The 15,820-nt window shown below is 42.0% G+C and overlaps 1 protein-coding gene across 5 annotated transcripts in view; it reads left to right on the top strand.

Annotated features, from left to right (window-relative positions):
- NLGN1 (neuroligin 1) overlaps nt 1-15,820 on the top strand; it is a 553,403-nt gene that overhangs the window by 168,051 nt on the left and 369,532 nt on the right. For 3 of the 5 annotated variants that reach the window (XM_056849368.1, XM_056849367.1, XM_056849371.1), the window contains one exon: nt 7,817-7,876. The exons of the other annotated variants lie outside the window; for them this stretch is intronic. In XM_056849368.1, the coding sequence (XP_056705346.1) occupies nt 7,817-7,876 (60 nt within the window). The remainder of the gene's footprint in view (nt 1-7,816; nt 7,877-15,820) is intronic. 5 annotated transcript variants of the gene reach the window in all.

Raw genomic sequence — 15,820 nt, 5'->3', positions numbered from 1 at the left:
AAGGGTAGGTGATTGTAAGCCGGTTTGAGTCTCCCTTAAGTGGTAGAGAAAGTCGGCATATAAAAACCAACCTTCTTCTTCTTCTTCTTCTTCTTCTTCTTCTTCTTCTTCTTCTTCTTCTTCTTCATTTCAACTTCAACTGCAGTGATCTCTGCTCATGGGAGTTTCAAGAGATAATGGGAATACTTCACTTTTATTTAATGCACACACAAACACATTATAATATAATATATACAGCATATAAAAATCAACTCTTCTTCTACTTCTACTTCTTCTAATCATAGAGTTGGAAGGGATCACCAATCTGATGAGATTGGGCTAGCCTGGGCTATCCAGGTCAGGGCAATGTTATTTGTACATCAGTAAAACGGTATTATACACACATATGTACATATATAATATGTATAATAGGAGAATATAATAATTGCATGATGCTAAGTCTGTTAGTACAGATCTATAGGACAAGGTTGCCTCTGAAAATCCTGGGAACTTTGTTTGTGTGAGCATGCCGAGAATTCTCTGCTAGAGATCCCCTCACATAACCAGAGTTTCTAGAGCACTTTGTAGAGAGGAAATGATGATTAAAACAGATCTAAGTCTATAGTGTGCAAATATACTGTTTGTTCACTGGAGAGTAGTATAATGAAAAGAAAATAGAATTACATTATGTGCTTGGGGAAGCTGGCCCATATGCGCATGGCATGGCTAGCGAGCTTAGCATTGTGTTTTAAAGCTGTAGGACTTCCTGGGAGTTATGACTGAATCAACATATTTCTATCCTGTCATCTGGATATAAGCTCTGTTGGCAACTGTGAGATGCTGGGTATACAATCCAAATCACATTTGAGTTCCTTTCATGGCACGTTACATTGAACTGGAATACAGATGATTGCTAAAAAAAATTATCTCCACTGTTTCAGCCGGAAAATTCACATTTTGCTTTTACTTCTCCAGTGATATTTTAAAATGCCGTTTCATGTTTCTTTGCAATTTTTGGGGGGTAAAATGCATCTTTTCATCATGATTTGTATAAAAATAAATCAGCATTATACATATATTATATGAAATTGTTGAAGACTTTCTATTCCTTGGCTCCATCATCAACCAAAAGGGAGACTGCAGCCAAGAAATCAGAAGGAGATTGAGACTGGGAAGGGCAGCCATGAAGGAGCTAGGAAAGATTCTTAACTGTAAGGATGTGTCACTGGCCACCAAGATTAGGTTAATTCATGCCATCGTATTCCTATTGCTATGTATGGGTGTGAAAGGTGGACAATGAAGAAAGCTGACAGGAAGAAAGTAGACTCCTTTGAAATGTGGAATTGGAGGAGAGTGTTACAGATACCATGGACTGCCAAAAAAAAAAAATCAGTGGGTTATAGATCACTTAACGCACACACACACACGCACACATATAGATATAGATACAGACACACACACACCTCCCTCTTCAGGCTCCTCCCCAAAAACCTCCCACCAGTGGCGAAGAGGGATCTAGAAACCCTAGTTGTGTCAGTGCTTGGCTCTTGTGGCCCCTTCTTACATGCCCAGGGTAATGCTGATCGCCACTTTGGTATCAGGAAGGAATTTTCCTCCAGGCCAAATTGGCCAGGGATCCTGGAGGGGTTTTTTTTGTCTTCCTCTGGACATAGAGCAGGTGTCACTGGGGTTGTGGGGGAGAAGTAATTGTCATTTTCCTGCACTGTGCAGGGGGTTGGACTAGATGACCTTGGATGTCCCTTCCAACTCTATTTCTCTATGTTTCTGTGTTTTCGCCTGGCCATTCCTTGGTTCGGTGAGTCTGAATACATGTCTTAGGTATTGGACTTACTGAAAGGTAAGAGCTATGCAATTTGTTGTAAACACTAGTTCTCTTTTTCAGTTAAGCATAGGGACAGACAGTTCTGAGTGTAAGGTTGCCAGGTCCCTCTTCTCCTCCAGCGGGAGGATTTTGCGTTTAAGCATGGCACTTCCAGTTTAGAACCGGAAGTGCCACCTCCCAAAGGGCCTTTACCTCTTAATTTGAGTAGTAAAGCAGCCCTTTACCACTCAAACTAAGAGGTAAAGGCCCCTCGCGAGGCGGAACTTCTGGTTCTAAACCTGGAAGTGCCGCGCGCGGTATGCACGCTTGCGTGCACGTTTGCCCGCCGACCCTCAGGTGGTCGGTGGGCAGAGGGGGCAATTGCCTGGGGTTTGCCCGCCACCAGCGGGCACCTGGAAACCCTATCTGAGTGTCAGGGAGAAGCCTGGATTAGAACAACTCCTGTGGGACTACTCTGGTATAAAGCAACTGAAAGGAAGGCTCTAGTACATTTTAGCATTTCTGTGTCTGTCCAGCCACTTACTTCAAACAAGACTTCCCTTCCTTGTAAAAGGATTCTAAAAAATTGGCTTTGCTGCAAAGTTAAATGGAAACTAATTATGTGCTCTGAAATAATTAAAACCCATCCACGTTGCTGCTTTTTCTGGCCACTTGGTTGAGGCGGTTAAATGTATTCCTTCAGGCGCCACTGTCAAATATTGAGAGCTTAAAATGTGGTGTGTCTTTCTTTGTAACATTGGTTACTTTAAAGAGAATTTTTTTTAAAGAAGGTTGCATTATGGTTTTGGTAACGGTAGACCAAACGCACTGAAACGAAAGGAATTTGAAGTTCATTTGGCGTCCCACCCTTCACATACAGTGGTTTTCTTGTCTGTGTAACAAGGCTATGCATTGTCTTGCTGAGAGGCAACATGTGGTACAGTAATGTCTGTTGCTGCCCCCCGTGACATGTAAGTCTAGCTTCCAATTAGCACTAATGAGAGTAGTGAGTATACCATGATGGGAGATTGGGACCCTGCAGGGTCACTTTGGGGGAAAAAAATTCTGGATCTATGAAGTCTCAAAGCCTTTGTTTTATTTATTATTTAACATTTTTTTAAAGTTTACTGGTGGATAATATAGTATTTGCATTGTGAGAAATTGCAAAATATCCTTTTGGGGCAGAGGAGCTACCACCAACACTTTGACTTTTCTTTTGAAAAGGATTAACATGACCCAGGTTTACCAGGTCCCTCTTTGCCACTGGCAGGAGATTTTTGGGGCGAGCCTGAGGAGGATGGGGTTTGGGGAAAGGAGGGACTTCAATGCCATAGAGTCCAATTGCCAAAGCAGCCATTTTCTCCAGGTGAACGGATCTCTATCGGCTGGAGATCCATTGTAATAGCAGGAGATCTCCAGCTAGTACCTGGAGGTAGGCAACCCTAGCATGACCCCATCAAGAAAGGTTCAATGCACGGGGTGCCTTCCATGCCATTGTTGATGAGCAAATTTAAAAAAAGAAACTCTTGTGGTACCCTAAATACTAATGGAATCCACTCAGGTGAAGTGGGCTGTAGTTAGGGTTGCCAGCCTCCAGGTGGGGCCTGGAGAGCTCCTGGGATTACAAGTGATCTGCAGACAACAGAGCTCTGCCCTGCAGAGAAAATGGCTGCTTTGGAGGGCGGAATCTATGACATTATACCCTACTGAGCTCTGTACCCTCCCCAGACTGCCCTAAAATCTCTAGGAATTTCCCAACCTGGAGCTGGCAATCCTAGCTGTAGCCTATGAAAATATACACTTCGATAACTCTCTTGCAGATAAAGCAGATCTACACAGAATCCTACTGAGCTCTATGGAATGGGGCTTATTCCCAGAAAAGTAGTCGTAGGCTTGTACAGTTCATCTTTAAGGTTCCTCAAAACTTTTTTAAAAAAACTTTGAGAAGCATGGTGGAAAACCGGTCTGGAAGAAAATATCCAGCCCCTTTAATGTGTAAAAATGGACAGAGGTCGTTTTTCACTGATGCAGAAATAAGTAACATTGCCTGGTAAATTACATCCTTTTAAGCCTTTATTAAAGAGACAGGACATTTTCTTTCTCCAGACAGTTGTCAACCCTATAAGAAAGTTGGGAGGTGCATTCAGCCAATTAAAAAACAAAAAACAAAACAAAACTAGATACATTTTTTTGGAAGCTATTATTTCTTTTCTTTTCCTTTCCTACATTTAACTGTATGTACTAGTGTTATCAATCACAGATTATTCCAGGTTTTTATAAGACATATTTCAACCGTTTGATGTCCATTTAGATGCTAGCTCTACTGTAGTGAGTGGTAAGAAGCATATTGATTATTCATTTCTTGTCCTATTGTTAACAGCATCCTGCCCAGATTCCAAAAGTACGATCAAAGAGTCTAACAGGAAGTCGTAACCTGTCTTTTTCCAGAATTGCATTAGCAATTTGTTTCCATCCCTACCCCCAACTTTGTGGCACCCGCATAAGTATAGATTATTTGGATGTAGTATGTAGCATTTCCAGCACTGTTTTACTGACCATTGAACCAAGTGTATTTCCTCCGATTTTATTGGAGCCCCCTCCAACAACCGATACAGGTGTTTAAATTTATCTTCTTCTCCTCAAGACTGAAAACTTCAGATAACCTGCTATTTCTATTCTGCTTTCAATCAGGAGGAGTGTACTTGATAGGACCCTCTATTAGCTGAGATGGATATAAGTATCAGGGAAGGGTGTGTGTGTGATGGGCGAGGATGGTTTGTGTGCACCTCTATGCGTTTGCAAAGCCTAGCGTTGCAACCTTTTCCAAAGAAAGGCTCCCACGCCTTTCCCATGTGCCGAAGGGGCATATATTCAACCAGTACAGCTTCTCTTAGCATGATTTTTTTAAAATTGCCATTAAGTTGCAGTCAATTTATGGCAACCCTGTTGAGTTTTCAAGGCAAGAGGTGTTCAAAGGTGGCTTTCCATTGCCTGTCTTTGCATAATAGGTTTGCCAAACTCCAGGTACTAATTGAAGATCTCCTGCTATTACAACTGATCTCCAGCCTGGAGAAAATGGCCATTTTGGCAGTTGGAGTCTATGGCAATGAAACCCCTCCCTTCCCCAAACCCCACCCTCCTCAGGCTCTGCCCCAAAAACCTCCTACCGATGGCGAAGAGGGACCTGGCAACCCTATTGCATAGCTATCCTAAACTTCTTTGGTGGTCTCCCATCCAAGTACTAGTCAGGGCTGACCCTGCTTAGCTTTCTAGATCTGATGAGATTGGGCTAGTCCGGGCTGCCATTAAAATACAGGGAGGGGAAAAAAACTTCACCTGTGGGATTTTGCCAGTCATGCCACTGTGAAAAGCACAGAAGCCCTATCAATGAAAATAAAATGGCAACTAAACTTTTGAGGGGTGGAGAGAGCACCATATAGAAGCAACATGATATAGTTTTGAGTTTTGGGAAATGCAGTATCCTCACAACAGGAGGGTTATGGCTGGATCTTTCATAGCAGAAAAAAAGAAAACTGCACTTTTTTTGTCTACAGTACAGTTATCTAGCCCGTTTTGCAGCATCCTTTCGGCTAATGATCTGGTGCAGTCAGAGCACGAGCATCTTTATTTGAAGTGTGTGTGTGTGTGTGTGTGTGTGTGTGTGTGTGTGTGTGTGCTGTGGCTCAGTGTATTCACATGCAGAAGGTCCCAGATTCAATCCCCGACATCTCCAGTTTAAAAGCATCACATAGTAGGTGATGTAAAAGACTTCTTCCGAAAGACCTCTGCCTGTGACCCTGGAGAGCCACTGCCCAATAGAGCAGACAATACTTAACTTAATGTTCTGACTCAATATAAGGTAGGCTCATGTGAATGGAGACATCTGCTTATTAGTGATGTGTGTGAGTTTAGTCCCACTGTCCAGAGTTTATTCCCACTGTCCATTTCTTAGTTCTTTAACTTTCTGGTACATGTCCAGTTTTCAGCATCTTTTCTTTTGGTACTTCACGAATTTGTCCTGCCTCAGATTTTTTTTTTTTAAATTAAAATAGGGTGTGTTAGAAATTGAGAGTGATAAATCAATTTAAAAAGGGTTACATGAACAACTGGTGATCGTTGCTAGTTCATGATATATAATGTCTGAGTATAATCCGTTTAGGGTTGGTCTGGAACGACGCTCCTGCTGGATCCATTGTCAGGTATTGTCAGGGCTGATGGTTTGGAAGCAGGCTGGTAATCCAACTGGAAATGAGGCAGATTGTCAAGCAGGTAAGAGGGGATTGGCAGCCTAAGTATCAAGATGCTCAGACCAGAAAACCAGGCTGGGGTCAGATGGAATTTTGTGTTATTTTTTAATTTGCTGGCAGTTGAAATGCCACCATCCAGCCAGCAGGGGCACTAAAGTACAGCAGAGAACACATCTTTTATGAGGTGCCATGATGGCACAGAGAGAAACATTCCTCTCTGCCATGTTCCCAACTTTTGAGACTCCAGGAGACTTAAAGGTAATTTATTTGCATTTTTTAAAAATGGAGAATGTTGTTTTTCCCCCATTTATAAGTAAAATCGAGGATCACTTATGGATTGGATACATTTCTTAAATGCCTGTTGCAAGGGCAGTACCCTTACTTCTGGATAGCTCACTGTTCAGAAAGGTAGTATGCTTTTCCCCTTATTTTCAGATCTCATATTGGTTTACCAATGTACAGCCACACACTAAGGAAGCAGATCTTTTAAGTACAAATGTTTCAACACCGCTGTGAGCTAATGCATGATTCTTGCCTACCCATCCTCTGGGTACTGACATGCACTTTCATCTCCCGCACCCCGATTCCTCTTTCTGTTACTTTATGCATGAGAAATTTTTATTTTATTTTATTTGTGCTTTTCAACTCTGTGCTTGGCTGCCTAAAAAAAACTTAAAAGTTCCATGGTTGTACTGATTTCAGTTGGGGGAGGGCATGTGTGTGTGTATTGCATGCAGATTACAGAATGTCATGGAAATGTGCTAGTTCCGGGGAAGGAAAAATAAATGTAATGGCGAATTTCAGCAGTTTTTGTTTGTGCTTTAAAGTGTGAAGAATGCAAGGCATACAGAGCTAGTCTGATGATGGCTTTTGACTTTCCTTCTGCAGCATTTTTTAAAAAAGAATTACTGACTACGCTATGGGCTTAAGACAGGTGTAGCCATTTTCTCCTGTAAAGAACGATTAATCTCCTAACACTTGTTAATAGTAACTATCCTGGGTATGGATTGGTATTAAGTCTTTCGAACTGGATGTATGATAATTCCTCAGCTTGCTGAGACTGTAATCAACTCTGTGAAAACAGCCCTTCTAATATCCGGGTGTTTAATCCCATTTTGGAACCTCTTATTTTTTTTTTCTTTTAACACATATGTCTGCAGGTAAAGACTTCAAAAGAGTCTTCTCTTCAGGGTTGTATTTAAATTATGAACTAATGAATGAACCAATCAAAACCCAGCCTATGTATGTCATTGGCAAGCATTTGCTAATGTGGCTGGGTTTGCAAAAGTCAGTATATATATATATTGCACAGTGTCTTTCCATGTAAACAAGCTGATTTAAAAGGCTGATTCTTTTTTAAAAATCAGAGAATTTCCTTCAGCAAAATGAACTAAACATTTTTTGTAAAAAAATTATTGCTTTAAATTTTAGGAAATGAGCTAATAGACTAAGTGCATTCAGGTACTCTTTGATGATCTTTTTTTTGCATATGATGGGTACGGAATCTAGTTCTTGAATTTGTTATATAATGCATAGGATGTTGATTTGCCTTTTATGTTAGATGTTTGTAAAGACAAAAAGATCATAACCCCATGGGTACATTTTGCTGGAAAATCCTTTTTCAAGAACAAAGAGAAATACTCATGCTTCATCCCCCAAGTGTTTTTCTTGAAACATCCTTGGAAGTTTAATATTGACTGTATTTTTCCTCAGTCTTGTATATTCTTGAATTGTCTTTTTCCTCCATTTTCTCCGTTCTTAATCCTAGGTCCCCTAACAAAGAAACAGACAGATGATTTAGGTGATAATGAAGGTGCGGAGGATGAAGGTATTTTTTTCCCGCCAAACTGATTTGCATGACAAGGACCCCTTGAAAAATCTTTTTTCTCCCCTCTTTTTTATGTTTTTGACTTCTTGTCTTCTTTTGAAGATTTGCTTTTTAATTCCCATTTTTGATGTGTTTTGTCTTCTTGCTTGTTGTTACATATTTTAATTTTTCTTAAAAAGAAAGAATGTTGTTAAGTTCTACAATAACAGTGTTTTAAAAAGAGGGTGTTTTGCTTTTGTTTCCTTGAAACGAACTCTTGATATGCTGCATCCCACTTTTGACTGAATTTTGTCCATAATAACTAACACGCTTTTGAAACAGTCTCTCTGTACACTTTCTTGCATGTTTCCTAACCTCTGTTTCTCTATATTTCACCAAATACAAAGATGATACATTGTTTTTATTTGTCGTCCACTTATCTCCATTTTAATAATTATGGAAATGTTGTGTTTTATGAGAATGAAATGAAAAAAGCTGGTATAAATGTGTGTCCCAAGCAACCGGATTAATTTTGTGACTGCAAGAAGTTACCCCACATCTTCAGACCCAGAAATGATTCCATAGACTCTGCTTACCCCTCACAGAATGGCAACAAGGAATAAAATCACTTGCCCCTTCCTGCATAGCAAATATATCTTCATGGAGTGGTGTGTGGTTTATTTATTTATAATATATAAATGTATAAAGATGTATACCCAACCTATCCCCAGAGGACACAAGGCAGCTGTGAGAAATAATCGGTTAGGAAAGAATTGTCTCTAAACTACTATAAATGTAACTCACAAAATCCCAACATAACTCTGTTCATTCTCTACTAGCGTTGTCAATTCTGGGTTAGGAAATTCCTTGAGATTTGGGAGTGGAACCTGGGGAGGGGGTGGTCCTCAGCAGGGTGTAATACCATCGAATCTACCCTCCAAAGCTGCCATTTTTTTCCAGGAGGTCTGATATCTGTAATCTGGAGATCAGTTATAATTCTGGGAGAGCTTCAGGCATAACGTGGAAGTTGGTAAGCCTACTACCTGCAATAACAGCATATTACAGAAACCAGCACCATTACATTCAAGGGGGGAAAACCTTCATTGCCTTCAACCTCAGTAGAATAGTATTTGAAAATTAAAAGTCTTATACGATCACTTAAAAGAAAACAGCATGGGAACTTGCTGCAAAGCTTCAGGGAAGGCATTCAAAAGATAAGGCCCAATTTCTGGCAGAGGCTGGGCAAGTGAAAATGAAGGAAGCAACACTAGATAGATCTGAGATAGCATGCAGATTCATACCAAGGGAGGTAGTCCTTCAGATATGTAGGTCCTGGGCCATGAATTACAAATTTTAAAAAATAATTTCCCTAACATATAAATTACAAATTGATAGTGATGAAAGGTATGCGAGAAATCAGCTGCAAATCCCTTCAGAGAGAGAATCTTCTAATTTCTAATTCTTCTTATTTCATTTCACCTGAGCATGTGTGTTAAGTGCCGTCAAGTCACTTCCAATTTACGGTAACTAGGGTTTCCAGGTCCCCCCTGAAAACCAGCAGGAGCTTTCTGGGGCTGGGGTGATGTGACCCGGAAGCAATGTGGACGCTCTAGCAATCTCTTGTGGAAACTCTAGCAATCTCTTGTGGAAACTGTATGGTTTCCATAGAGTTTGAAGGGGGAGTGCTAGAGCATCCGCATCACTTCCGGGTAAACCTGTAAGTGACGGGGATGCTCTAGTACTCTCCTCCCAAAACTATGAAAGCCGGTTAAACCCAGAAGTGATAATTGCTCCCCCCACTTCAGCTGGCCCTCTTCCGCCCGCCAGCCTGAGGGTCGGCGAGCAGCCCGATCGATTGGCGGGCAGTTGCAATATCGCGCAATTGTCAAGCCTAATGGCAACCCTATGAATTAATGACCTCCAACACGTTCTATCGTTAGCAGCCTTGCTCAGGTCTTGAAAACTTAGGGTTTCCAACCTCCAGGTACTAGCTATTACATTAGTAGGTACCTGCTATTACAATTGATCTCCAGCAAATAGAGATTGGATCTGGAGAAAATGGCTGCTTTGGCGATTGGACTCTATGGCATTGAAGTCCCTCCCCTCCGCAAACCCTGCCCTCCTCAGGCTCCACCCAAAAAACCTCCTGCCAGTGGCAAAGAGGGACCTGGCAACCCTATGCAAACTTAAGGGCTGTGGCTTCCTTGTTGGAGTCTATCCATCTAATTGAGGTGGGTCTTCCTCTTTTCCTGCTGCCTTCAACTTTTCCTAGCATCATTGTTTTTTCACATGACTCTTATCTTCTCATAATGTGGCCAAACTACGATAGTCTCAGTTTAGTCATTTTTAGCTTCTAGGGAAAGTTCAGGCTTGAATTGATCTAAAACCCACTTCTTTGTCTTTTTGGCGGTCCACAGTATCCATAAAACTCTCCTCCAACACCACATTTCAAAGGAATCAACTTTCTAACTGTCAACTTTCTTAACTGTCGAACTTTCTCATTCATACATAATAATAGAGAATACCATAGTATGAATTGTCTTGGTCTTGTTTGCCAGTGATACATTCTTACACTTGAAGATAACCCACCAAAATTGTTTTGCATTTTATTTTCATTGAAATGTAGTGGCAATTTTAAAGGTGTGCCTAACTCTTCTTTTTTAAAAATCATGAAACCTTTTACAAATGTAAAATTTGAAGTAGTATGGTCCATGTTATTTCATCTGAACAAATAACATAGGGAAAGGGGGAGAAAATAAATTGGAATAATCCAAAAATATTATTATTTATACAGTACAAGTGCCAAAGTGTCTTCATGCCAATTGACTGTTTGGGTTTCTCGGACACATGACTGAACTTTATGACGCTGCCACCAACTGTCTTCAACACGCCCCCCCATCTTTGAATGGGCATCTTTTAAATTGTGTGTGTGTGTGAAGTGCCGTCAAGTCATAGCCAATTTATGGTGACCCCAGCAAGGGGTTTTCAAGGCAAGTGATTAAGCAGAAGTGGTTTGCCATTGCCTTCCTCTGCAGAGTCTTCCTTGGTGGTCTCCCTTCCAAGTACTGACCCTGTTTCGCTTCTGAGATCTGACAAGATCAGGCTATAGACGAGATCAGACTATATACCATTCCACTTCTCGGTCTTTTAAATTAAATTAGGGCAATTGATTTTAGGGTATCATTTTTATAACTCAAGCAGTATTTATCCTTAAAGTCCTTTGGCATGCCTTCAATCAGTTCAGATAAGCACGATTCACATTCTATTTTATTTACTGAGTATATTTTTACCTTTCCCTTTTCCCAAGAAACTCAGGCTGGTATGCATCAGCCTCCCTATCTCCATTTTACAGTCATTACAACCCTGTGAGGTAGGATGAGCTCAGACAGAGACGGTGACTGGCAAAGGGTCACTAGGGTTGCCAACCTCCAGGTGGTGGCTGGAGATCTCCCACTATTACAACTGATCTCCAGGTGACAGAGATCAGTTCCCCTGGAGAAAATGCCCGCTTTGGCATTTGGACTCTATGGCATTGAAGGCCCTCCTCTCCCCAAACCCTACCCCCCTCAGGCTCCACCCCCAAAATCTCCAGGTATTTCCCAACCTGGAGCTGTCAACCCTAAGAGTCACCCAGAGATCTTTCTGATACAATGGGGGTTTGAACCTCGGAGTGCTAGATCCTAGTCTGACCTCTAACCACACTGGCTGTCAAGTTGTCAAGTGTGTTTGACCCACAACTCTCCTGTTGCATGTTAGCTGTCTTAGTGAACAAACTGACATTTAACACTGTGAGCGTCTGTGTTTTTTTTCTGAACAGTGATTCTCCCTAGCCATTACCAGAAATTAATGAAAAATATTGCAAAATGCTATACTTAGTGGCTTACGAGCACAGTTTTTATTCAATGAGTCACTGGGAAAGCCTGTACTACTTACAGACAGTTTTGAGGGATAGTTTCAAACCCAAGCTATTCACACAGCAGACCTTTGTGGCTTTCCTAATTTGCCACATAATTGCTAGGGCAGGCTCTAATAGCTAAAAATTTGTCGAGTTAATCAGTACCTTTCACTCTTTGGAGAAAAAAAAACCCCACCCAATGGAACACATTCAAACATATCAGCTCAAATCTAGCTCCAGTCAGTAGTGACAGAATGGCAACTATCAGCGAGTGTGCCAGTAGCTTGTATGGAATTAGCTAGATTAAATCTGTTCCATTTTTTGAAGGATATCTAGCTGTACCATTAAACCCGTTGCTACTTTCTTTCTCAAGACTGCAGTGCCACACAGCAGGGGGGAAATGTGAGGAAGGGCAAGTCACAAACCATGATCCGTGGGGTACAACCTGTTTCCCACCCCTTCTTCTTGCTGCAAGAGATTCAGAAAGTGTCTTCCTTCTTGGGTTCCTCCTTCCTCTTCTTATCTGTAGCTTCCCACTGCCTGGCTCCTAAGTAGACTCTACAAACAGAAAAGGAGCAATGGAAGCAAAGACAAGGAGGGTAGAAGTTTTGTCTCTGGTGTGCTAACTTTTTTTTAGTTGAAATGGTTATTCGAAACTAGAATTCCTTCCATGTGCAGTCTGCAGGGTACAAGCTGTTCTGTCACATCAGCAATCTACCATTTCATTATCCTGTAGGGTTACCGTATGTCCTCTGGTGTGCAAGATTTCAGGTCCCCAGTGGACTTTGCCGGCACTCCAGTGGCTACTGTGAGCAAAAAAAAAGTATTGCCGTTGGCAATTACGTGTTGTCACTTCTAGAGAAAATCAGGAAGCAATGCCACAACTCCCTAGGAATTGCTGGAATCTCTATGGTAAAACCACAGATTTCTGAGCAATTCCTTGAGAGACATGATGTCATTTCCAGGTTTTCCCAGAAGTGACATCACAACGTCCCTGATGGCCATCTCCAATGTCCTAACACCCCTTAGTTATCTGTTGGTTGCTAGGTTGAGCCTGACAACCCTATTCTTCTGCGTGAATGCTGAGGCCAGGTATATTCAAGCAGTGGAATGAGGTAGTATGGTGAGATGGCGGAATAGCATGTTCCACTGCAGAGAACAAAGTAGGGGGACATTTTTTAATGCTTCTCCATGAGAAAAACTCCCTGAAAATACAAAATCAATGGATCAGGGAGAAAGGTCCTAGCTAAGTTATAACATGATTTGTTAGGTTCAAACTAGATATTACATTTTTTTTAAAAACAAATCAGGACTGGGTTCCCCCAACCCATCTTTCTTTCCCTGCAGCCAGTCAGCAGTTTCAGGGAACAAATTTTTAAAATGCTGCAGAGGCCGAATTTGAATCAGGACCATAGTACGAGGGAAGGGTCTTTCTTTCTTTCTTTCTTTCTTTCTTTCTTTCTTTCTTTCTTTCTTTCTTTCTTTCTTTCTTTCTTTCTTTCTTTCTTTCTTTCTTTCTTTCTTTCTTTCTTTCTTTCTCTCTCTCTCTCTCTCTCTCTCTCTCTTTCTTTCTTTCTGTCTCTCTGTCTCTCTGTCTCTCTGTCTGCCTTTCCTTTCCTTTCCTTTTCCCCCCTGTCTGTCTGTCTGTCTGTCTGTATTCTTTCCTTCCTGCATTCCTGTCTCCCTTCCTTTCCTTCCTTCCTTTACCCAAAGTTTCCCTCAGGCAAGGGAAGCAGTCTTTCAGCCCAAGCTTGAAAATGTCCCCTCCCAAACCAACCAACCAAAAACTGGACAGTAAGCATTCTGTTAGCTCGCCCCCGTGCTATCAGCACCTCAACTGGGTGGTGTCAGTAGCACCCCTATCACAAGCACTGCACAACACAAAAGGAGACAAATGTACCCTTTAAACAGAGAGCCACAGCCTGTGTCAGCCTGGCTTCCTCTTGGCTTTGCAATTTGCATAACGGGTACATATACCACAAAATCAAATGCTGGTTTAGCTGTCAGTCTTCCTTCGACATCCATGCTTTAATTTAAAAACAAATCAGAACGCTCCCCCGAGAGAGAGGGAGAGAGAGAAGAGATCTGTTAATCATCTTTTAAAACAAGATGTGGGAGACCCCACAATTACAAGAGTTTGCAATACTACTTCAGGAATTGGGGGCAGAGTGTGACATCATAAGCAGTACTGTACAGAGAGCCAGTGTGGTATAGTGGTTAAGAGCAGCAGACTCTAATATGGAGAACCGGGTTTGATTCCCCGCTCCTCCACATGAGCGGCAGACTCTGATCTACAGAACCAGATTAGATTCCCCACTCCTCCACATGCAGCCTGCTGGGTGACCTTGGGCCAGTCACAGGTCTCTCCAAACTCTCTCAGGCCCACCTACCTCCCAAGGTACCTGTTGTGGGGAGAGGAAGGAACCATGATCATAAGTAGGGTTGCCAACGTCCAGGTGGTGGCTGGAGATCTGCTATTACAACTGATCTCCAGCCAATAGATATCAGTTCACCTGGAGGAAATGGCCACTTTGGCCATTGGACTCGATGGCATTGGAGTCCCTCCCCTCCCCAAACCACGCCCTCCTCAAGCCCCACCCCTAAAACCTCTCACCCCGCCCTCCTCAGGCTCCACCCTGAGAATCTCCAGGAATTTCCCAACCCAAAGCTGGCAACCTTAACTGTAAGCCACTCTGAGACACCTTAACGGTAGGGGAAAGCAGGGTATAAAAACCAGCTCTTCTTCTTCTTCATGAGCATTGTCCACAGCTTCCTTAATAATTAAGAACAACTGCAGAATAGTGCTTCCTGCCCCCCACCAAGATCAGTCTAGGAAAGACAAAGGTACATTTGAACTGGATACAGCAAAGCTGCTTCCAAAGCATCCTCCCTCAGTGCATTTCATCCTATATTACAACCAGTTGCTTGCATTACCAAACTGTTTTCCCTATGGCCACTATGCGTTTCTTTGAAATCTGCCAAAGCTGTGGCAACCTCCAACATCTGTGGAGGGTTCTTTGTTCTTCTAGGCTTTGGTTGTTTGCACGTATTTCCTGCTGTAGCTTCGAATCTCACAATCCCACATTATGCATGCATAAATATTCATATCCTTTTAAAACTGTTCTGCTGTGTTTTTCGTGTGGGAAAAGCAACTGTGAAGGGGAATCTTTAGGCCCATGTCTCCTCGCAGGAAGAAGAAAATGAACTTCCAGCAGAACATTTGAAATAGCACATGATTTTGATTAAAAAAATAACTGTTCCTGATGTTAGATGTTGACTTAATCATATACATATAATAAAAAAACTTAATTAAAACCCGAACTGATACTAAAATGAAGAAGTCATCCATACAGAATGATTCTGAGCATCAGAAGCCCCACTGAGTTGACTTCTGTCTGCTCATTTGGGAGTCATCAGTTTAAAGACTGCTTATGAACAGAAACGAGATTAAATTTTGCAAGTCCAGTTTTGAGTATCCCTCTTTCAATTTGAGAAAAATGAAGCGACGAGTCTTTCATTTCGTACCCTTTTCCGTTTCCTTGCAGCACATTTTCCCCATTAAAAATATTCACATTCTCTCCATAGTTTGTGCATTAATAGCATATCAATGTATAAAAATGGCATAAAAGAAACAAAAGCAACAGATCTGAGGTGGATTGAAACTAATGACATTGTCGACGTGGTGGAGGAAAGTGCCGACTTATGGCGGCCCTGTAGAGTTTTCAAGGCACGAGATGTTCAGAGGTGGTTTGCCATTGGCTTTCTCTGCATAGCAGCCCTGGACTTCCTCAGTGGTCTCCCATGCAAGTACTAACCAGGGCTGACCCTGCTTAGCTTCCAAGATCTGGTGAGATCAGGCTAGCCTGGGCTTAGGGTTGCCCACTCCAAACCACCACTCTTAACCACTACACCATAAGAACATAAGAACATAAGAAAGGCCCTGCTGGATCAGACCAAGGCCCATCAAGTCCAGCAGTCTGTTCACACAGTGGCCAACCAGGTGCCTCTAGGAAGCCACTAACAAGAAGACTAACCCCACGCCTTTGTGGTCTGAGTTGTTACTTTCTTGA

The sequence above is a fragment of the Euleptes europaea genome, chromosome 5 (genome assembly GCF_029931775.1).
Source record: "Euleptes europaea isolate rEulEur1 chromosome 5, rEulEur1.hap1, whole genome shotgun sequence".
In the NCBI taxonomy this organism is placed as follows: Eukaryota; Metazoa; Chordata; class Lepidosauria; order Squamata; family Sphaerodactylidae; genus Euleptes; species Euleptes europaea.
Note: the sequence above shows the minus strand (reverse complement) of the source record. Positions and strands in the feature narration are given on the sequence as shown.